General features: G+C 42.6%; 3 protein-coding genes and 2 long non-coding RNA genes across 8 annotated transcripts; 2 read left to right on the top strand and 3 right to left on the bottom strand.

Moving 5' to 3' along the window:
* Nucleotides 1–767: 767 nt before the first annotated feature.
* LOC124055060 lies at nucleotides 768–2,645 on the top strand. Of its 2 annotated transcripts, XM_046381658.1 has the most exons (3): nucleotides 768–1,372; nucleotides 1,444–1,539; nucleotides 1,627–2,645. In XM_046381658.1, the coding sequence occupies exons 1-3, from the start codon at nucleotides 847–849 to the stop codon at nucleotides 1,755–1,757; spliced, it is 753 nt and encodes a 250-aa protein (XP_046237614.1). In that variant the 5' UTR covers nucleotides 768–846; the 3' UTR covers nucleotides 1,758–2,645. The 2 variants fall into 2 exon arrangements, with proteins under 2 accessions (XP_046237614.1, XP_046237613.1); XM_046381657.1 differs by having other exon boundaries at nucleotides 779–1,539; nucleotides 1,627–2,630.
* Nucleotides 2,646–5,218: 2,573 nt separating this feature from the next.
* On the top strand, nucleotides 5,219–11,411 carry LOC124054767. The gene is made up of 3 exons (XR_006842458.1): nucleotides 5,219–5,482; nucleotides 5,847–5,963; nucleotides 10,853–11,411. It is a non-coding gene; the product is annotated as an uncharacterized LOC124054767 (long non-coding RNA).
* LOC124054765 lies at nucleotides 7,804–22,557 on the bottom strand. Of its 3 annotated transcripts, none has more exons than XR_006842447.1 (4): nucleotides 22,355–22,557; nucleotides 8,884–10,779; nucleotides 8,657–8,792; nucleotides 7,804–8,422 (listed from the first exon to the last, which is right to left on the bottom strand). It is a non-coding gene; the product is annotated as an uncharacterized LOC124054765 (long non-coding RNA). The 3 variants fall into 3 exon arrangements; XR_006842448.1 differs by having other exon boundaries at nucleotides 8,657–8,984; nucleotides 10,172–10,779; nucleotides 22,355–22,552; XR_006842446.1 differs by having other exon boundaries at nucleotides 8,657–10,779.
* On the bottom strand, nucleotides 13,343–17,018 carry LOC124054738. The gene is made up of 3 exons (XM_046381089.1): nucleotides 16,479–17,018; nucleotides 14,250–14,612; nucleotides 13,343–14,146 (listed from the first exon to the last, which is right to left on the bottom strand). Exons 1-3 carry the CDS (start codon nucleotides 16,869–16,871, stop codon nucleotides 13,937–13,939), a joined length of 966 nt encoding a protein of 321 aa, XP_046237045.1. The 5' UTR covers nucleotides 16,872–17,018; the 3' UTR covers nucleotides 13,343–13,936.
* On the bottom strand, nucleotides 19,753–21,030 carry LOC124054734. Its single transcript, XM_046381083.1, has 2 exons — nucleotides 20,160–21,030; nucleotides 19,753–20,064 (listed from the first exon to the last, which is right to left on the bottom strand). Exons 1-2 carry the CDS (start codon nucleotides 20,943–20,945, stop codon nucleotides 19,828–19,830), a joined length of 1,023 nt encoding a protein of 340 aa, XP_046237039.1. The 5' UTR covers nucleotides 20,946–21,030; the 3' UTR covers nucleotides 19,753–19,827.
* Nucleotides 22,558–22,673: the final 116 nt, after the last annotated feature.

Genomic DNA, 22,673 nt, shown 5'->3' on the forward strand with positions numbered 1-22,673 from the left:
TGAAGAAAACTCCGAAGTATCTTCATTTGCGAGCTGATATGCAGATGTTGATCCACAGTGGAGCCGCGCTGCATCGCACTCTTTAACGCAGCGGAGTAAAGTAAAGCACGACGTGTTCAAAATCTTTTATTGAGGTTTTCAACAGTTTTGGGCAGACAAATACACAATACACCACCAAATGTCATTTAAATAAAGAGAAAAGGTCGTCATCTGGAGTAGGTTTAAGGCACCACATCTTAAGAAAGATTGAAGCTGAAACTCTTCAATACACTTTGTTAAAAATTGGCAGTAGAAAGGGAAACCGCCGTCCTTCCGGTCTTAAGGCATATACTTGCCAGTTTGCCTATAGAACAATCTGTGGTGGCTTCCTGTGCATCCCTCCCTCTGCCATGCTCACCCACTCACCTAACCAGAGCCTGTAGATTTCCTGTGTGAATAAAGACAGGCAGAAAGTGGTTTGACCAGTGAGACAGCGAGTCACGGACGCTCCTCTGAGGATGAGCGTGGCGTCAGAAATTCAACTTAAACTGTTTAAACTGCTTAAACTTCATGCGCTCACCTCAGTAGAAGTTTCTCCGGTGTGTGTGACACTTTGTTGATGAACTGTGTCTGACCTCTTAATAAAAGTTTTTCAAGTGAGTTGTTTTCAAGTCTCTGTTTTGCGGGCTTGTGTGTGTGTGAGTGGAGTTGGCATAGAAGATTCAAGAAGCTTCTCGTGAGTTACCTCAGTCACTTCGGTGACAATTTGAAAATCTCCGCCCCTGCAACCCGCCCCCCGGAGTCAGCGCCTAATACTGTAACCACTGAGCCTACGAACCATAACTGTTCAGGACGCAAACCGGAAAGATGGCACGACTCTCATCGACTCTTATTCTCTTACTTGTTGTAGTAGGACCGGGCCGTGGAGAAAATCTGCACATAATTGTGGGCGACCCGGTTCAGTTTCCTGACATGTGTGTGCCAGGCGAGTCGGCTGAACTTTCCCGTGACAAGGCTGAAGAGGGAGTCTGGCTGGTGGCTCAACGTGAGCAGGGTGTTTGTAAACCGGTCGACGACTACAAAGACAGGATGGATGAAAACTCTTGCTTTGCCTTCAGCCGCTCACTTATCTCTGATGGCGGAAATTACGAGATAACCTGCGGCGGCCAAACGCATCGGGTCCAGCTGGATGTGGTGTTCGGCTCTGAGGTATCCGTCACTGAAGGAGAGCCGCTCACAGTGCCGTGCTACAAGACCTGCAAACAGGTGGACTCTGTGCTGTGGGAGAAACATGGACGAGTGGTGGTGAATCACAGTCTGGCTACAGGACGGACCACATACGGAACCGGCTTCGAGGGGAACGTGCGGCTGGCACCTGGTGGCGTTAAAGAAGGTAACTGGTCCCTGATGTTCGCTCGGGCTCGCCTGGAGGATGAAGGCGATTACTTTTGCTCTTTCCTCAAGGGGGGCGTGACAGAAGACAGGGGGGACCCTGCAGCCGCGAGGGTCAAGGTGACCAAGAGAGACCGGGGACAGGAGACCAGCCGCCTAACGCCGGATGTAAGTACCTCACACTGTCAGGTGGAGTGAGAGTCACGTGATTGATGCTGCAGGTTTAACTTTGATTTTCTTTCCTCCCACGTTTAGACGACACAGCGCGTCACCGACGGGAGCAAAGATGGTTTGATTGCTGCCGTCGCCACATTAGCTGTTTTGCTTGTTATTCTTTTTTCTGCTGTTGTCTGGCTTGGTTGGAAGCTCCTCTGCATGAAGGCTGAGCGCCTGAAGACTGCCGACCCGCCGAGTGCCATTAAGGAGGTCCTCGGACGGCTTCTGGACATTCATCTGGCGAACGATGACTGAAATAAATAGGTTAAATAGGTGCGGTGGTAGGACCAGTCCTTCTCTGTCATGCTTGATCCTCTCACTGTGGTTAACTGTGGTGTTTGCTTTTTGTTTTTGTTCTTCTAATTGCTTTTATTATTATTTTTTTCTGTTATTATTTCTTGTTACGTATTTTATATGTTTGTATGTTGTATTTACCATGTGTTTACCCTTCTTGGGCTGTGTATCTCGTTTGGTATTTTTTTGTTGTTGTTCTTTGCTTTGTTTAAAAATTCGATAAAATTCTAATCATAAAAAAACATTTTAGCATTAAAAATTTTTGCCCTCGTGACCAACTCATAAAATGATCATTTTAACAGTCCTTCACCTCACAGTCAGGGGTCATACTGCACATGCTGACTTGTTACTGTACTTTAAACTGTGATACTGTGAGCCAAAGTGGACTGAATGTGACTTTGTTATTAATATGGATTTATGTAACTATATTGGCTGTGTGTTGGGGGGTATTTTAAGCATATTTGGGTTGTGTGTCAATAGTCTTTATGTTATGATACACACTAAGATTTTGTTGATGAGCTGTGCCTGACCTCTTAATAAAAGTTTTTTAAGTGAGAAGTTTTCAAGTCTCTGTTCTGTGGGCTTGTGTGTGTGTGTGTGTGTGGACATTTCATTAAAAGTGAGCTTCTCCCCTCCTGTCTAGAATCATATTGGCTGAAAACCTGTGAGGAAACATGGAAACACATAACAAGCTAAAACATAAATGGTGTCAGTTTGAAATAAAGAAAACTGAACACATGAATGCAACATGCAGTGGCACACACACACACACACACACACACGTGAACCGTGGGGTTGTTGCCACGGTGAGGCAGCCCTGCAGTGTCCACACCCTCTCCTGAGGAATGCTGGGTAGAGCTGATGAGGCCCCCATATGTGTCTGGCCATCTGCATTCCCATGCGTCCCATGAGTGTCTTCTTGAACTTGGTGTTTAGCATTGTTGGAAAGACACGCTTACTGCAAGGATTCAAAGCTCTCAGTCCTCCACTTCCTGTCATTTAACTCTTTAATTCTTTCACTTCATGGACGTTCAGGGATGTGCAGGAGTGAACGCTATAATCAGCTGATCTTTTTCATGCATGAGCTCATAATAATAACTCCTGTGCCCTTACTGTGGCACGTTACTAAGTGTTCTTCTATTTTCCACACAAGGATCTGAATCCATTGTTCACTGCACACAGGACTGGCCCGCTCTGTTGGAGGATGCACCTCAAAACCAATTTGTTATGAATGTGAGCTGTGAAGGAGGAGCCCACATGCAGCAGTTTATTTTCTTTATAGCCTGTGGAATAATCCTGTAGGCGGCGTGGCCCTCTGCCTGGGTGCTGCCATATCAGCTGCATCTGCTCGCTTGTGGTAAAGCTAGAGCTGGAATGTCTCGTGTCCCTCTGCTTTGAATCCTGTGCAGACAGTGAGACGCGCACACACACACACACACACACACATCTGCATGTCTTTACTCACTCAGTCTCCCTCACTCGTATCACCTCATTAAGTGGTCACTTTTAAAGGATTCGAAGCTGTAAATGGGAGATTTAAAGACTTAAACACTGTTTCACTTATACTTTTTAAAGCAAAAATATGAAGTTTGGTGAACATCAGCCAGGAGACACAATGTTCACATTAGACTCCATGTTACTTCACTATAGCTGGAATGGCTAAAAATCCCAGTAAACATAAAAAATAAACTTGTGTGTGGGTGGGTGGAGTTGGCACAGAAGATTCAAGAAGCCCTCTCTCGTGACTTACCTCAGTCACTCAGTCAAAGGAGGTCAAATCAGGACAAACTCACTCACCCTGAAAACTGGACAAACTTGTTTTCAAGAATTTGGACATTGAAAATTGAATCGAAAAAGTGCTAGTATCACACTCAGGATGCTGTTAGACTGAGTGTATAAACCGTTAGTCAACTTTCGGTCCCTCAGTGAGAGGCAGACTGGTTTTGGTTTTCCCGGCAGGTCGTCAATTTTTATGGTATGCAGCCTCAGGGTGTTTGTGCCTCAGAATCAGACCAGGATAAGGCCATCAGACCACCTGCACCTGATTGGTGGTTGCCACGATTGCTGCCCCCCCTCCCACACACACAAATATGCATATTATTTCCTTTTTTATTGACATTTTTGGGACCACGCTTCCTGTGGCATCCAGAATCATACAGCAGTCTCTGAGCCTGACAGCCCAGGAGCTGATACAGCTGTCAAAAAAAGTCAAAGTCAAAGTGTACTTTATTGTCAAAGATCTATGTAACAGGGGTTAGCACAGAAAATTGAAATTTCGTTTGACCAGTCTCCAATGTGCAGTAAAAACTATAAACTAAAACTAAAACTAAACATGTAGGTAAGACAGTGACAATAATTACACACACACACACACACACACACACGCACACACACCCATACACATACACCCAAAACAGGCACACACAGTGTGCAGTAAAAGGACAACATCCTGATAAAACTATGTACAATAAAAATACACACACACACAGTCATAGCAGCAGAAGTACAGTCAATGGACATACCGGTATGTGCAAACTCACGCCCATCTGTTGTTAATCTTAACAACTCAATTAAGGTCCCTCAGCATGCCCTTCCGGCTCCTGTTTCAAACCCTGCAAAATTTAGTCTTTTAAACACTAGGTCACTTAATAACAAGTCGTTTTTATGTCATTATGTTATCTGAAGGGGACTGCAGTCTGCTCACTGAGGCCCCACAATGTAAACACTTCCATCAACCAAGACTTTTTCATGACCATTTTATCTCTTTTGAACACCTTGGTTTTATGATCCACTCTGTGGTCCCTGTGACTGTGACTGGCTGACTCTATAGACCACCTAAGCCTAACAATGTTTCTATCCAAGAGTTCACTGAGTTTCTATCATATTTTGTCTCAAGACACGGCAATATTCTCAGTTTAGGTGATTTTACACCCACATAGTAGTGGTAGTGGGTGTTAAAATCACATCCACGTAGTAGTGGGTTCTTAAAATGCGTGAAACCAAAATGTTGAAGGCTGTAAACTGGCGCTGATGCTGCAAATACTTAAATAATACAAAAAGTATTTAATCACAAAAAAGCCAGGGAATTTTAATCTAATTGAAATGTATATATTGTCTCTACCGTTCATACCGAAAACTTAAAGAAAATTAGCAAAAAAATAAACAAAATTTTTTTTGCACCATATAAGTATCTCGCTGGAGTCCCCTCAGTCTAAGAGAGTGGCAGTTCTTCCGATATTAGAGTTTCTTTGGTATTAGTCCATGCAACTGACATGATCAGCAATGTAAAACGGAGTATATTATGTAGCACCAATTTACAGATGTTCCGTAAACACCTCGCAAGCAGCCTATTGGTCGGCTGTAGCCTTCCCGTGTCGCTCAGGTAACGGAGAACCTGCTCATTAGGCCCTGCGGGTGAAGATGATGGAGTAGTTTTTTCAGTAGCGTATAAATAAACGTGAATTTGAGTCGTTCGGGTTTCCCAGAGAGAGAAACTTGCCCGGCTACAGACTGACTGACAAGAGAGAAGCTAATCTCTAAAGCTAAGCTATCAGAACCGACCCGACTGGGACGTTTCTTTCCAATTAAGCAGATCATCCCGGTGAGTAGGCCAGCTGACGCTAGCTGGTTAGCATTGGGACTTTATTGCATTAGAGTTTAATTTTGTCGTGTATAGAACCAACCAGAATTTAAGGTTTGAAGTGTCGTGAAGTTGGCCTACGTTTGGTTGTTGCTGTTTAGCCGCCCACCTGTGCTAGCTTAATTGCTGCCTTAAAAAGGGGAAACAACATGGCTGCCGTGGTGACTCATATGACGCAGATTGTAGCGGTGACTAAAGCTAACGTGCCTGCGGTAGAAAATGCGGTCAGACGGGCAGCAAATGCTTCGTGTGTATTTTGTAAAGTGTTGTCCTAATCCTGTGGATGTAAACAGGAGAGATCAGACTATGTGATAACTGTGTGCAGGCTGTTGGAGGACGCTTCCTGTTGACAACATGGAGGTGCTGCCTGCTTCCTGATCCGCTCTGAGGTTTCATCTGGATGCTGTACTCCACCGAGGGACGGGAGACTCAACTCGAGACGGTGCAGTTTTATTTGTTCTTCTTATCCCTGAAATCTCAGGTTATTTTTTTCTCAGGTACAAAACTGTGAGTGTCAAAAGGAGAAAAAAACTTATTTAAAATAAAAATTATTTTAAACTAATAACTTTAAAGTAAACTAGGATTTGATAAATGTTAGTTAAGTGGAAATTCTTTAAGACTAAGATTAAGATGCAATATATTTAAAGCCCCTACAGAGCAGATGATGTGCACCATGACAGAAAGGGAACACAGTTTTCTCATTCTGATATGCACTGGAAGACTACTGTACTGTACTGTAACTCTGCCACAGTTGCAGGGTCTTTGAAAATGAATCGTATCCTCCTAACTGAGAACTGGATGTCTGAATCTAAATTCATTCTCACATTGTAGCTGCTCTCACCAGAGGGTTCACGGTGTTGCTGCTATTTTCTCATATATTTCATCTTGTGAAAGCGTCTCAGTCGGTTCCTAATCAACCTTTGAGTGTTTAGCTTTGGTAATGAGACATGGACATCCATGCATACATCCATTTCGATCTCTTCTGTGAATTAGTTACTATCTGTTATGACTCAGTCCTTATTCAGTCCTTTACTTAAACACTCGTACTGAGCATATGTCAGACCATTATTCGGCTAATTCCTAATTGCTGGTGTCAGAGTAAACAACATTACAACAGTGAACAACAGTAAACTTTCACATGGAAAATCAGCTCACACATTGAAGGTTTTTTTATCTTAAACATCGTTGATCGTAAAACTCTTAAATACACTGTTAATGCCTTAGAGGCACAGTTCTTGACAAATCTTGACAAATGTGGCTCTTACTGGCTGAGACCAGTAAAACCTGTTTATGTAAAAAGCCTGGGTGTGTTTTTTTTTTTTTTTGTGGATGCTGAGTACATATCTAAATATCTAATACCTCTGAGACTTCAGAGCTGGGGATGAGGTGGGCCTGAGGACATGTAGGACCAGCCCTGTCCTGAGCCCCCCACCCTTCCATGTTTGCATATGATGCCCTCCTCTTTGCTCTGCTGACCGGCGACTGCACACCAACACACAATTTCAACCTCTTCATCAAGTTTGTGGACGACACGACTACTGTGGTGGGTCCCATTAGCAGTGGAAATGAAACAAACTACAGGAGCCAAGTCAGCCATCTGTGGGTGCAAGTTCCCCGAGCAGTGGAGAGAGACCAGTACGGCTGGGGAAGGATTTATGAAGAGGAACACCAGTCTCTCAAATAGACATCCACAAGCCTGTCAACTTCCAGCTTCAACCGGGTGAATGTAGGAACATTCTTCGACAATGTCAGCATAGTTCTTGTGAAGCACGAGTTCTCTCCTCGGAACATTTGGAACGTCAATGAGACAGACACAACATAACATTTTTTTATAATAATCCTTTTATTAACACTGAAATATATTGTATTTGTAACATATTGTTGCAACATCTGACTCCATACATTCAAATAGAAATTGTTAAGAATGTACTTTCTGTAATCATCACTGTTAACAGACAGATGTAAGTTTATTGTATAACAATGTGGTTTGTCTAATCCAAACAGTCTCTGAGTAACAGAGTCAAATGCAGGAAGTGTTGCAGCTGTCCCCGGCCTCCCCTAATATTGGCAGGCATGCAGCTTCACCACATCTATTTGCATAGATATCACTGCAGCTCACCTGAAAGGTAAAATGTGATTTCTGGGCAGTCGTGGATCAGCGGTTAGGGTGTCGGACCCGTAACCGGTGGATCGCTGGTTCGGTTCCCCGTCCCGGTGTCCATGGCTGAGGTGCCCTTGAGCAAGGTACCTAACCCCCACTGCTCCCCGGGCGCTGCACGCGGTCGCCCACTGCCCCGGGTTTGCTGTGTGTGTGTGTGCACGTCACTTGGGTGGGTTAAATGCAGAGCACGAATTTCGTTGGAGTGAGTTCCCTCCAATGACAAAATATGTCACTTATAAACATTTTTCTCAGGGTCGACTCGGTGCGAGACTGTCTTGTCAAGGGTTGTTGATGCCCCATCATAAATTGTCAGACAATTAAGTCACCAAATACATGGTCATAAACTTGCCATTTAGTCATCATAAATATAAAACAAGTTTAGATGAGGCAAGAGGTTGTGTGTCAGAGTTCATGGCATAACAGCATTATACTTTCCCATTAAACAAACAAAGAATCTGCAGCCATGCTGGCAGCTCTGTGAGTCTGTGCTTACTTTGAGCTGAATGCTAACATCAGCTAACGTGCTCACAGTGAGGAAAAGTCGAGGTCAGTCATTAGGATTCATCATGTGGAGTCCATGAATATCAGAGTACCAAACTTTGAAATTGTTGAGAAATAAAGTGAGAACTTTGACCTGTTGGTCAGTAGGATTCATCTGCTGGGGGTTCATGGCAGTCCATCTAACAAAGGTCGAGTGGACCCACAGTTTGAATGTTGTCGTCCCTGGAGTCCCGCTGCTCCTGAGGACATAAAGACAGAAAACAGTTACTGTCTCCTCATGATATTGAGAGTAAATTCTTATTCATGGTTGTGTTCTCTGGAAATTCCTACTGCATGAGCTTTCAGTGAGGTTTAAAACTTGTGCTTATGTGGTTACCCTTTTATTTTAGAACCTGAGTCACACTGACTTTGTGTGTGTCGATGTGCTGTACTAATAAACTGTACGTGCGGGTGTAAGTTGGAACTTTGCCCACCTGCCCGGAAAAGCCGGTGTGAGCAGACCTCAGTGTCACCTCACCACACAGGAGGGGTGTGTCCACTCCTGCTGTGGACAAGCTTGATGCCAACAGGCTGTGTCAGGGTGGGAGAAGTTAAAGTACAAATACTACACTGTGGAAAAATAAGAATCCAATATAAGTTCAGTGTTAGAAACCTTACAGCAAAGCAGGGATAAATGCAAATGATGTTGGCTCACACTGACCTCAGCCAACCAGTGGAAGTTAAGAGTAGCTTCATCATATAAAAGAGCTTCCTCCATCTTGTGTGGAACTTGATCACAAAATGGCACCTGACAGCTTGACTCTGAAGGGTGATGACTCATGCAGTTAGTTGTGCATCTTTTTCCTTTTTTTTTTTCTTTTTTTTTCTTTTTTTCTTTTTTTTTGCAAGCAGTTAACAAAGATCTGAAGCTGCAGTATCTTTCTGTGTATGATTTTCAAATCTAACGTCTAAAGTCCATGTCCAATGAGCTGTTGACACATTTTATTTTAAATATTTTGCAGTTGCACTGAATAAAAACTTAACGTTTCCCCTCTAATCGTAGCCTGTGCGACACTACCAAGTTATACATAACACCACATATAGTTTCGTTAAACTTATGCTTTATGTATTAGAACTGTAGTATGTTACTTTTATGAAATCAATAACCTTTAAGCAGAAAATGACAAATGTTTATTTTCCATTTTTAACAGCGCAAAACACCTAATTCTTTTGTACGTTAGAGAAAAACACGCTGGCACTTCTACATTTAATTTCCAATAAAACAATATGTGGCAACGTTAACGTGTTATCGCATTAGGGCTGAGCAAGTCAACGCTTAAATTAATTAATGCTGTCAATTATTAGTTTTTACTTTATCGCGCATTAACGCAGTTTTGTAGTGAGCAAGTGATCAATGGACTTTAAAAATAATTATTATCATGAAAACAACAGCGCGATAAAATAATTGTCGGCGTTAATTAATTATCGTTTTTCCCCCAAAATATGCTCGCCCTCTTGTAGCCACGGGAGCCACACAACAGGGATGAAAGGGCCACATGCGGCCCCGGAGCCGTGGGTTGCCGACCCCTCATCTAGACAGATCTGTAACTGTCATCTGACCATAGCTGATAAATAAATAACACTGTAATATAATTATAACATACATTTTTGATAATAATCCTTTTATTAACGTTGAAATATATTGTATTTGTAACATGTTGCAACCATCTGACTCCTTACATTCAAATAGAAATGGTTAAGAATGTACTTCCAGATGTAAGTTTATTGTAGAATAATTTGGTCTCTGAGTAACGGAGTCAAATACAGGAAGTGTTGCAGCTGTCCCCGGCCTCCTTACTTCTCACTCTCCCAGTGCATATTAGAGATGAAGACATTATCAGTCTGTCGCCATGTTTCCATATTTTCTGCGTGGCCTGATCGGAGGGTTACAGAATAATCTTCTTAAACCCAACCTAAACACCTAAAGTAAATGCTGCATTTGTTCTCACCTCTCAGCGTGTTTTGTCACGTGATTCATAAATGCTTTTGATGCTGAAGGTTGACTGTGCTGTCCTCACTGATGTGTGTGTGTTTGAGGACTGAGGGATGACCTGACCGTGCACCTTGTCGGCTCTTAAGTAGACCTGATTATAGACGATGTGGACAAAAGTAAGGAGGCAGCTGTGAAAACGTCAGCCGTTTGTCTCTGTAACATTCAAAAAAGAAAGATTGTTTACTGTCCTCCACGTTGCTCAGACTTCACAACGCAGTTTTATAGAAAAGGAATTTATTTAGTGGAAAACCCGGAAGTGCTTGTGTACAGGGAGGATAATGATGAAACACACAGATTGAATCAGACCCTGAGGATGTCCAGGTGACATGACAACACGAATCAGTCCTCAGTGTGGAAACCGTTTATCAGTCACCACACTGAGAGGCGAGGACAAGTTAGGTCAACGCACGCCAGTTCAGCTCAGAAAGGCTCAGAAAGGACAACAACTCATGAGACAAATAAATCACACGGCAAATGAAATCATGGCGATACAATTAAATGACAGCCAGACCTGAGCGACTTTATCCTTCACACTTCGGACTGCTGTCTTCCTGAGTCCACCATCTGTGAAACACAAATATAACAGGCACATATTTAATCATTATTTACATATTTATTTGATGTTTTTGTGTCTTAGAAAATGGAAACACCGATAAACATGGCGGTGTGTCTCCTTTGGGCCTGCGCCTGCGCCACAATTTTCTGAGGCCCTGCTGAGCACGAGGAGGCCGAGACAGACCTCGTCCCGTCAGAGACCGAGACGAGTCTCAGCGGAGACGTGAAGTGGAAATTAAATGTACACGCGAACATATAAATAAAACCAAAGGCCAGTTAAGCTTATATGTCAAATAATCTTACGTAATAACTTTAATTTTCCAAACCAAATAAAATGCTGTTCTTAACGAAAAATGTGTCATTTAGCACAATGAAGTGTAAATAATATTTATGTAAATATATTTATGGTTTTTTTTATATTTCGGGGTTATAGTTCATCCATTTTGTCTTCCAAAACGGAAGAGGAAGTGAGACGCAGTGAAACCGCAAAACCGCACACGCGCGGGCACGTTAGTGTCATAAACTTCATCAATCCAAGAATGTGCAGAAGTTTTACTGGCAGGATGATTTGTTACCTTCTCTGTGTTTGCTGTGTTTTACGTAATTTGCGTCAAATAAATGTAACAGATTTGACTAAATGTTCTCCACTCAAAGATGTGCAGCAGAGGGTGAAACGACCAGAAAACAGAAGAGGAGAAATGAAACAAATAGATGACCATAATAATAAACAAAATCAAACAAATTAATGGTGCTCTTAATTGCGTTTTATTATTATTATTATTAGAGAGGAAACCCCCCACATACAGATGGCACCTCTTTGTGTTTTAGTCTTTAAAACACGCTGTTGAGGACTCTCTCAAGGAAATTCAATCGACCGGAACTGGACTTACACTGTGACAAACTACTGTAAAATACGGGATATTTGGTACAGAAGTGTACCGTTTTTCATTAATACTGTTGTAATACTGTAAATTCTGATGTCTTCGAGGAAAACAATCTTAACAGTAAGATTCTGTAAAATCTTACAGTATAATACAGTATTTATTTTCATTTTACAGCAAGCTGCCGTTTGATCTTACGGTGTTTTCTCCCGGTTCTCTCGTCAACTGCGCCGCTTACCCTCATCCATCCTGATCCCGTGGCTTTCTTAAGCAGGTAAATATAATCTTGCAAAAGATTAACATTTTATTGACTGTTTTTCTGCCGATAAGACTGACTCAAAATTGCGTGCCTCAAGCTAGCATAAGTTAAACTATATGGACAAAAGTTTAGCTCTCTGTTGAGGCACGTTACTTAAGTTAGCATAAATCGGCTAGGTCATTAGCGGTTCACTAAAGTTGCAGTCTAATCAAATGTCCAAGATAAGATGTGATCCTTGACTGATTTGTTGTCAAATGTACTTATGGTGGTCTGCAACGTTGTATTTTACCATTTGTAGTGGTACTCTTTCAAGTAAAACGAGTTATAGGAGTTTATAGGGAGAACAGTTAGTTAGCTAGTTGTTGATGCACTGCTTTTATTTTCCTTGACAGAGTAGTTTAAATATCGTGTGTTGGTGAGATTAGTAGTAGTAGTGAAAACATGATAAATTTGAAACATATGTGGTAAGACAGGAATACATATTCTAATATCTTATATACTTTCTCTATTATTACATTTTAGGCACTTCGTGGGAATTAACCCTGAGAGGGAAAGAAAGACCAGCCAGGGGAAGCTGGTCCACAGAAAGGACAACAACAGTCAATCCCCAGGTGTCACTCTCATATAAAATGTGATGGACTTTGAGTGGGGCTTTATTTAGCCAGTATAGTTCAGATCAAACTGCCAAATGCCCAAGTTCATTTTTGGACTATATGATATGTTTATAAGTTGTAGTTAATGGAATATGTGAAAAAAGTTAGCATTTACGTTTTTTTCTTCGTTGCTATGCAATTGGTGCAGTAACTTTTAACTGTTGTCTTTGAGGGGAGGAGCAAAGCAGGAAACAAATTGCAGTAAAGTTAGTAAAGTGGGATTGGCTGAAGATTTGTACTTTATGCTTTCCAAACAGTCAAACCAGACCCACTCAGTTTCTATCCGGGAGGACAATACAAAGTTAAATACATGTAATGGTATGTTAATGGTGTTCTTATGGATTCTTATGGACACTAAAAATGTTAAGCTTTAATAAATGCCCACTGTGTGTCTGCCCACAAGCCATCTCTTGTCTGAGCTATTTCTGTGGTATTCTGTTCATTTATTATTATTGTTGTTGGGGTTTTCATTTTTAAATGTGAAACTTTTAACTCATTAGCTTATATCACTGTGAAGATCACATTCTACAGTATTCAACCTAGTTTTACAGTAATAAGTTGTTATTGGAGAATACTGTAGGAACTGTAAAATAATGGTATAATAGCAACCAAATAGCTGACAGTACTGTAATACTGCAATGTTTATTTTCCATACAGCACAGTACTGTAATATTTTTATGGTATTAAACTGTTGCAGTAGATACACTGAAAAATAACAGTTTGTTCATGAGATAACCATTGAGATAACCATGACCTGGATGAATGAGAATATTCACAGGCTGTTTAGGACTCATCTTTGTGACAGAAAGGCGCCATAACATTTAATGTAATTTATTTTTTTAAATAAGACGACCAGTTTCTAGAAAACACAGACAGGAAGGTGACAGCTGACCATTTCTCCAAACCTCATGAAGTTTGAAAGGTTTCCAAATGTGCTTTGATTCAAACATTTAAAGGCCTAATTTATTTCTCCTTTTCTCCACAATAACACAGTAACTCCCCACGTGTCTGCTCTTTAAAAAACACAACCAAAAGCCTAACCAAAACTTGTTACAGTTTCGTTCTCAAACTCTGCAAAACCACACGCACACACACGAAAACACAATCAAAAGAGGGTTAAATTTAAAATGGAATTACCAATTGTATTAGCAAAGAAACGGACCAGTAAAGCCCGTAATGTTAAATATCGCACGAACTTTTAACAGTAAAGTCTTGTGCTGTTTTTCTTCATTATTTCACACAAGCTTTAGTAATGCTCGTGTATATAAAATAAAGATACTACGTGGACAGAAGAGAGGAAGTGCTTCCTAATAATGTGATTAATGCGATCTAATAATCCGAGCGGATACCTAAAGCAGTAATTCAAACACAAGTCAGTGTCCTGAAACGTCCCCATCAGCTACACAAACAGAATCGGGGCCATGATATAGGACCCGGTCTTCCCTCTGAGGTCCAGCATCGCCGGGTGTGCGGGTTTTCAGCCAACAAATGACTCCAGCAGCAAGCAGAAGCAGAAGCAACCCGTTGAAGGCGATGCTGACGATGAGCCGCGTTGAAAAGCTGCTTTCTTTGACTTCCGGTGTCTGGGGGGGGCACAAAGGGAAACTGAATTTAGTTCGTGTTGAAATAAACTGGAGGTGTCACGGGTCCATCGTGCATGTGAAGGTGAAGGCGGGCTGCACTCACCTGCGTTGGGGTTGTGGAGGCGATGAGTTTGTCTCCTCTCCTGTTGACTGTCACCCTCACGTTACCAGGGTCCCCCCTCTTTCTGGTCCCGTCTCCGACGACGTAGCAAACGTAGTTTCCTTCATCCTCCGGCCGAACTCCGTCCAAAGTGAGCGACAGATTTCCCTTGGAGTACCAGTCCTCTGGGACGGATGCCTTTCGCTCTCTGCCTCTTCCTGATCCAGCCGTCTCAGATGAGGACCTGTCCTGCTCCAGGACGAGGTCCCCGTCCTTTTCCCATCTCACGCGCTTAACGCGTTCGGCCACAGTGGCGTGATGGCACGGGAGCGTGGCCGATGCACCCTCGTGGACAACTTTGTCAAATTATCTCAAGGAAATTCAATCGAATGCAACTGGACTTAGTTATTTGTCTTTGAAGACGTTTCACCTCTCATCCAAGAGGCTTCATCAGTTCATGCTCGCTTGACTAGGCTGGGACTAGTCCAACTAGCTGGTGTGGAGACCCAGGTATTTAACCTCTGTGGAGGCATTCACATGACCAGTGGTGTCATAAGCTCGTTTAGTGTTCCATTGTGACAAACGACAGTCGTTGAGACAGTCGTTGGGGATGGTAAAGTTGGTTTAGACTTCGTTACTGCTCTGTTGTGTTGTAACGACAGTCGTTAGAGTCACATGGGGTCCTTTGTGAATGGCAGTTTTCCTTAGAGGCTAAGTTGTGGAATCTCCTGGGAAGAGATGAAAAGGCAGCATTGTAAATTGGAGATAGGTGGTGTCGCAGACCTCCTCCTCTGTTGAGAGATGGTTTTTCTAATTTCACATAGATGGCTTCTTTTACTCCTCTTTCAAACCATCTGTCCTCTCTGTCCAAGATGTGGACATTGTTGTCCTCAAAGGAGTGAGCTTTCTCCTTCAGGTGTAGGTATACAGCAGAATCTAGGCCTGAGGAGTTGGGCCTCCTGTGCTGATACATGCGCTTGTGTAGTGGTTGTTTAGTTTCACCAATGTAGAGGTCTTTGCATTCCTCATTGCATTGGACAGCATACACCAGATTGCTTTTTTGAGTGTGTGGTGTTCTGTCTTTGGGATGTACCAGTTTCTGTCTGAGTGTGTTGCTGGGTTTGAAATACACGGGGATCCGGTGCTTGCTGAAGATCCTCCTGAGTTTTTCTGATACCCCAGATACATATGGGATGACTATGTTGTTTCTTTTGTTCTGTTTTTCCTCCTCAACCACCTTGGTGGTGTTCTTCCTGGAACCAGCTGCAGTTTTCACAAAGGTCCAACTGGGATAACCACACGTTTTGAGGGCATCCCTCAGGTGTTCATGTTCTTCCCCTTGGGCCTGTGAGCTGGTGGGTACCTTATCAGCTCTGTGTTGCAGAGTTCTGATAACACCAAGTTTGTGTTCCAAAGGGTGGTGTGAGTCGAAAAGGAGGTATTGGTCTGTGTGTGTGGGTTTCCTGTATACCCCAATGTGGAGGCTCCTGTCCTTTTCTATATGGACGTCACAGTCTAAGAAGGGCAAACTATTATCTTTAACATCTTCTCTGGTGAACTTGATGTTCCTGTCCACTGAGTTGATATGTTCAGTAAAGGCTTGCACTTCTTTCGTTTTGATTTTGACCCACGTGTCATCCACATATCTGAACCAGTGGCTCGGTGTTGCTCCCTCAAAGGAGTTCAGGGCCCTGCGTTCCACTTCCTCCATGTATAAGTTGGCCACAATGGGAGATACTGGTGAACCCATGGCACAGCCATGTTTTTGTCTGTAAAATTTGCCATTGAACTGGAAATATGTGGTGTTTAGGCACAAATCCAGGAGTTGGCATATGTGTTCTGGTCTGAGTTTTGTTTTGTCCTGGAGAGAGTCGTCCTGTGTAAGACGCTCTCTTACTGTTTCCAAAGCTTCCATGGTTGGTATACAAGTGAACAGAGAAGTCACGTCGTAGGATACCATGGTTTCATCTGGATCCATTTTTAAGTTCCGGACTTTGTTCACAAATTCAATGGAATTTTGTATATGGTGGGGGGTATTGCCCACCAAGGGAGCCAGGATGTTCGCCACGTGTTTGGCAATGTGGTAGGTGACCGAGTTAATGCTGCTGACAATGGGTCTGAGTGGAGCCCCTTCTTTGTGGATTTTTGGAAGTCCATATAAGCAAGGGATAGAATCTTGCGGATAAAGACGGTGATATTGTGCTTTGTCAATAATCCCTTCTTTCTGTCAAAGGGAACCGCGACCTTCAGCTGGATGGGACCGGGGAGGTCTCTGCCGCCGCAGGTGACCACGTAATGTCCGCCATCGTTGGAATTCACGTCTTTTAAGATGATGAATGAGACCGCAGAATCGTGAGCGATCCGTCCAGAGTAAGTTTCCTCTTCCTGCCAAACACCGTTAACGCGTTTGGTCACATCTGTCGGTGGTCTGACCACATCAGTCTGATGCAAGCGAATCAGGGCGAGCACGTCGCCCGTGGGGCAGGTCCCATTTACCGTTATCTTAACCGAGTCTCCCGGGTTTACATATCTTTCCACAAAACCACTGACAGTAGTGCTACTACTAATAATAATAATAAGAAGAAGAAGAATAGGCAGTGCAAAGCACGGCAGCGGTGGTGCCATGTTCGTTCGAGTCGAGTGAAGGCATCTGAGACTGAGAAGAGACGCGTCTCACAGCTCACCGGCCTCAGGAAATAAGAAGCTGCTCCTCCCTGTTTGCCCTCCCCCCGTCAACGTGGGGGAGTGGGCAGGCCCTATCAGGCTTGTGGTGTTCACGGCTCAGTTATGAACTCATTGTGGTTTTTCAATTCTCCCATTTCTCTTTCTCTCCCCACTGAGGCCACAGCTGAGCCATGACAAGTCTGTTAGAGTCTGAGCTTTACCGCCTTTCTCATCCGAGCAGGAGTCGTGCAGAGACAGCATGGAGGTGCGCACTGGTTTTTAAGTGTAGCATTCCTGTGACCTGCGCCATATTCTCACATACATACACACACATCTTCATTTCAGACTCAGGGTCCGTATAGGCCAGACGAACAACACACACACAGCACGTATACTAAAAGGGAATAAAGCTTTTTAAAAATTACATAGTTGATATCAAAAAATCAAATTAGTATAAAGTTAAAAGGAGACAGCAGAGCAGAGACTGATACCTGCTGGAGCCACAGCTCGTGTGGGTCAGGATATTAACTATATGATCCTCTGAGGCATAAATCAATACGTTACAAACATTTCGCTCGCGCTCAGCCATCGAGGTCTTTAAATAAAACTCTTATTGCATCATTATTAGCAACCAAAAAAACCTTTTCTCCAGCTTTCGGTTGTTGTGATCCAGTCAGATCGTTACAGACACGTTTCACTGTGAAACTGCCACCTTCTTAACAAAATATTAAACCGCTATTTGACCGCGTCGGCGAGTTGTGCTTGTGTACATTTCAGAGGCAAGCAGATTTTAAAAATTAAACAACAAAGCTGATCATAATAATAAATAAAATAAAACGAATTTGTTGTGCTCTTAATTGCGTTAGGTTTTAATTAGAGAGGGAAAAAACTCCCACACACATCGCACCTCTTTGGTTTTTTAATTCTTTAATACATGTTGTCATGGGAATCATCTTTGTGCCAAAAAAAAGCCATAACATTTTTATTTTTTAATTTTTGGAACATGTGAGGGTTGTTATTGTGGTGGCTGGTTGTCCACCCGCTGGCCTGTAGGCCTCAGGCGGAATGAATGTGCTGTTCAATGCAGTCAGTGTTGATGCTGACTGGCGGCGTTGCATTGAACTACACACATAATAATCACAATGAATTTGTGGTTATGAGTGTGTTTGAGTGTGATCAGCTTGCTTTTATCAATTCTTTTACTCCAGATAATTCTCACAGCGGTCACTGGGGACGTGAATGCAGATGTCTGATAGGAGATCTGAATTTGGTAATCACTTGAGAGACTTCTGTAAGATCAGTAATTTAATCCTTTCTGGTGATGTGCTGGTGTTCAGCAGTGGTTCTGTGAGAGAAGCCTGGCACACCACGTCGTGGTTAGACACACACACATCCCTGGGCATCATGAGTAACTGAGTACTCCTTTTACAGTGTCGGTTCAGATCGATGCCTTGCCGGCTGTAATTGGAAATATGAATAGCAATAAAACTGGGAAGCTTGACTGGTCTGCCTATAAGGAGGGAATCCTGGGCTATCAATCCTGAAACAACATCCACATGCTGACAGATGCTGTTATATAATGATGTTAAGTGCTCCAGTGTGGAGCACGGAGATGCCCTCTGCTCTGCGTGTAGCTGCATGAGGACAGGAAGCATTTCTGTAAACACAAACAAAGGACACCTAACGTGAGACCAGGCTGGTTTACCTGTGTTTACAACTCATCTACCTCCCTCAGAGCCACAGTTACACACCTGGACTAAATCTGTCACCTTTTGCAGTCTGAATCCCATCACGTATGCATCCCATGCATGTGTTGTTTAGTCTTAATAAGTATTTATTATACCTATACTATACTATACTATACTATCATATCATATATTGTATGTATACATACATACAATATGTAATGTGTGTACATATTGCAGTTATGTTTGTTTGCACACCTTGCACAGACTAAATATATACATAAATATGAAACATTTCTATGTGTACATATACTATTATTATTATTATTACTATTATTATATAATATTTCTGCTACCATTATATACTGTTATTATTACACTGTTATTTTACTATTATTATTATCACACAAGTGTCCTTTAGGTGTATTTTTATTCTATTTTTCGACTTCAGTAGTTCAGGTTATTGTATTTTTTATTGTATTCAAATATACCGGACTGCTATGACGACCTAATGTCCCCTCGGGGATGGATAAAGTCATCTATCTATTTTGTAAGTGTGAAAGTAAGTATAAAAATTGTTACGTCCTTATCCTGTTTTTAAACTGTAACATAATAATATTGCTCCTTGTAAAAAGGTGAGGCTTGGTCATTTCCTTAGGACATGACAGGTGATGTCAGGTATTCAGTGCTGCAAGCTGTACGGCAGGCAAATCAGGTCTCATTGTTCTGATGATAAAATGTAGTCCTCCTCTGGACACGCGGGTGTGGCTTAACTAAGACGAGAAAACTACAGGTTGCTAATAATGATGCAATAAGAGTTTTATTTAAAGACCTCGATGGCTGAGCGCGAGCGAAATGTTTGTAACGTACTGATTTATGTGTCGGCTTGATGCCTCAGAGGATCATATAGTTAATATCCTGACCCACACGAGCTGTGGCTCAGCAGGTTTGTCGGTCTCTTTTAATAGTAATTTAATTTTTTTATAATTTTTGTATTTGTTTTGTTCCTCTTACCCATGGACCTTCAGTCTTAAATAAATATATACATTTCTCATTTTTTCCCCCAAAATTCATCAGTATTACTCCCTCCTTCAGCAGAGTCTTGTCTGCTCTGATAAAGCGGACTAAAGAAGAAGAAATGAGACAAACTCTCAGTGTCAAGTTTTTAATTTTTTTTAAATTTTATTTTAGATCGTATTAAAAAATACTAATAACAATAATAATAAAATATATCAAGGTACAGCGTTTCCATTAGGTTGAGGAACAGGATGGTCCCCCAAAAGACTCATGTTCACGTCCAGCCTGGGTTCTGCACCACGGGGTCTGCGGGTTCTCAGCCTCACAATATACACAATACACCCAATACACACAATTGCGGCTCCAACAAGAGCACACGCAAGCACCACAATGATGACAATACAGGTGGTGTGTTCAGGTGGGGTCTTCAGGTGAGATCCATCCTCGTGTTCCTGTGTGGAGCACAAGAATGAAGCAGAATTTAGTTGATGCCGGGGCACCGTGACAGGTTACACGATGAGCAGGTGTTACCGGGGGCGTTACTCACAGGTGAAGAGGACGTTGTGTCGTTCCTCCGCTCCGGTCCCGGCACGCTCGGCACGACCTTTAGCCTCATAGCATCCTTCTGTTTCACGTGAAGTTCTTCGATGGAGAATAAGTAAACGCCTTGGTCCTCCTCCGTAACTCCCTCCAGAGTCAGGCTCAAGTTTCCGTGCGATTTCCACTCAGGTGATAAGGAGAGCCTCCCCTGGAACCGCGTCCCGACTGTTTTGTTGCCGGAGGTAAAATTTAGTTCAAACACGCAGATTCCATTTCTTTGCACCTTAAAAGTCCGGGTATCTCCTGCTGTAACATAGCTGTACGGGAATGTGACATTTCCTCCAGCGACCACTGATGGCTCGTATAGCAATCGAATAACCTTCAGTGAGATAGGCAGGTTGTTCCTGCCGCTCTTGCAGGTGAACTCGTACAGTCCGTCGTCGTTCATGTTTATGTCGGTCAGCGTGATGGAGCCGCTTAGAATCAGTCTGCGTTCGTACGACGGCTGCGGTTTCCAGAGTCCATCACTACTGTTATAGTAAGAAACTGGCACAATGCTGTCATCCTTCAGCCGGTGTGAAAGTGTGCTACCTGCTGTTTTACAGCCTTCAGGTGGTTTGAACTCAATAGACTCTCCTGGAACTTTATCGATACCATAAACATACATGATGCAATTCATAACGCAGAGGAAAAAGACCGGTCTAAATCCCTCCATCTTCGTTGGTTTTCTGAGTGCGCTTCTTGTTAACAGTGGTTTATAACAGGCGAGACGAGATTTTATTGGTTGAGTCATGTGACTTGGACTCCTCCTAGTCCAGAATAGGAATTCGTCCAAGATTATTCTGACGAATAAAATTTGAGAAAGAGCGCAATGGGGAAATTCACCTTGTTACATCGATAATAAACCATTTACAAACAATTTACAAGTGTAGGAGAGAATGGTAATTCTTCTTGATCAGTTCATCGAGTATTATTATCGAGTATTGTTGTGCTCTCGTATGTTTAGTTATTAAAAATGTAAACGCATCTTTGTTATTATTGCTAAAATTGTATATTGAGCTTATCTCATACACCTGTATTACTGTTGTGGGTTTTTAATGTGTGTGTGTGTGTCGTCGTTTGTCCTGTGTTCGGTAACACTAACACGAACACACATATACACACACAGACACAACCAGTAAAAAAGTCTGTTATTTTTGTTAGCAGGGACAAAGAGAATTTCACTGCACATTGTACTGTGTATGATTGTGTGTGTGACAAATAAAGTCCCAGTGTATTTATGGTCAGGTTCTGCCCCCTACTGGTTGATTCTCAACAGAACATCCGGCCCGCTGCCAAACATTGATTTGTTCTGATTTTTAAAGATGCACACACGCACACCCGTTCGCGTCTTCTCAGGCCTTTACAAACATCTGTGAAATCTTACACACGAAGTCCAGTCTTTGGAAGTGGCCCACAAACTGGACTGGGAGGTGTGTTGCATCATGGGAAATGTAGGACCCTGTGTTCTTGTAGTTTGATCCATTTTAGGACCAGAAAGTAAGGACCAGTGTCCCTTTTATTAAGTCCTGAGCTCACTGTATCCACCTGTAATGATTTCCTGACCAGACGGTCCAGTTTGGTAACAAACGCCTTTTATGTTGTATTAAACCTACGTATCCGTGCGTAGCTGGACTACTCGGTTCTGATTGGCTGAGTAGGAGGTCAGTAATACTGCAGTACCAAGTTTTGCCACAAAATGGCGCAATAAGACAACACACAGCCTCAGTGACAGAAGCTGAGGCACTGCCTTATCTGGACTCAGACCCGCACCCTGTCCCGTGGGAGGTCTGTTGGTGATTACCACAGATACTATCCAGGGAGTGGTAGCTTAAATCTACATTATTATATAATTTAATTTACATGACTGCTGCAGGCCCAATCATATTTTAATGTTCTTCGTCGCTTTTCACACCTGAGAGAAGTTACGCGTCAAGCGGAAACCCAAAGTTTACAGTGTAGGATGATTCATCTGATATTCCTCTTAACCAGGACAGTACACGTACAAGGACATTTGTTGTCCGGTCGAGCCTCTTTACTTCACAAGTTACGTATAAAACTGCTTCTCTGAGTGTTTAAGAGAACTCAAACGGAGATTTAAAACAAAAAAGAAAGAAAGAAAGAGAAAGAAAAATATATTGAAGTAAATTAGACGAGACTTACTGAGTATTGATGAATATAATCCGTCACTTGATTGGTTGGAGAGCAAATCCATTAACAGGATGATATTTAAAAAGGCCGTCCACTGTCACGTTTAACGCAGCCCATAAATGAAGAATATACGTTTAATCCGCTGAAGACCAAATCCGTACAGCGTCAACATATCAGACTTTCGTTTCGTTTCGTTTCTCTGTTTCCCGGAGACGCCCGGTGCCTGCAGATGAGGGCGGTCCGGCCTGTTTGACCTCCTCTTTCTTTACTCGCCTGTCATTTTTTATGAGGAAACACAGCTGATCGTTTTTCAATCGAAAGGCTTCGTCGT

This window comes from Scatophagus argus, chromosome 23 (assembly GCF_020382885.2).
Source record: "Scatophagus argus isolate fScaArg1 chromosome 23, fScaArg1.pri, whole genome shotgun sequence".
Lineage (NCBI taxonomy): Eukaryota > Metazoa > Chordata > Actinopteri > Scatophagidae > Scatophagus > Scatophagus argus.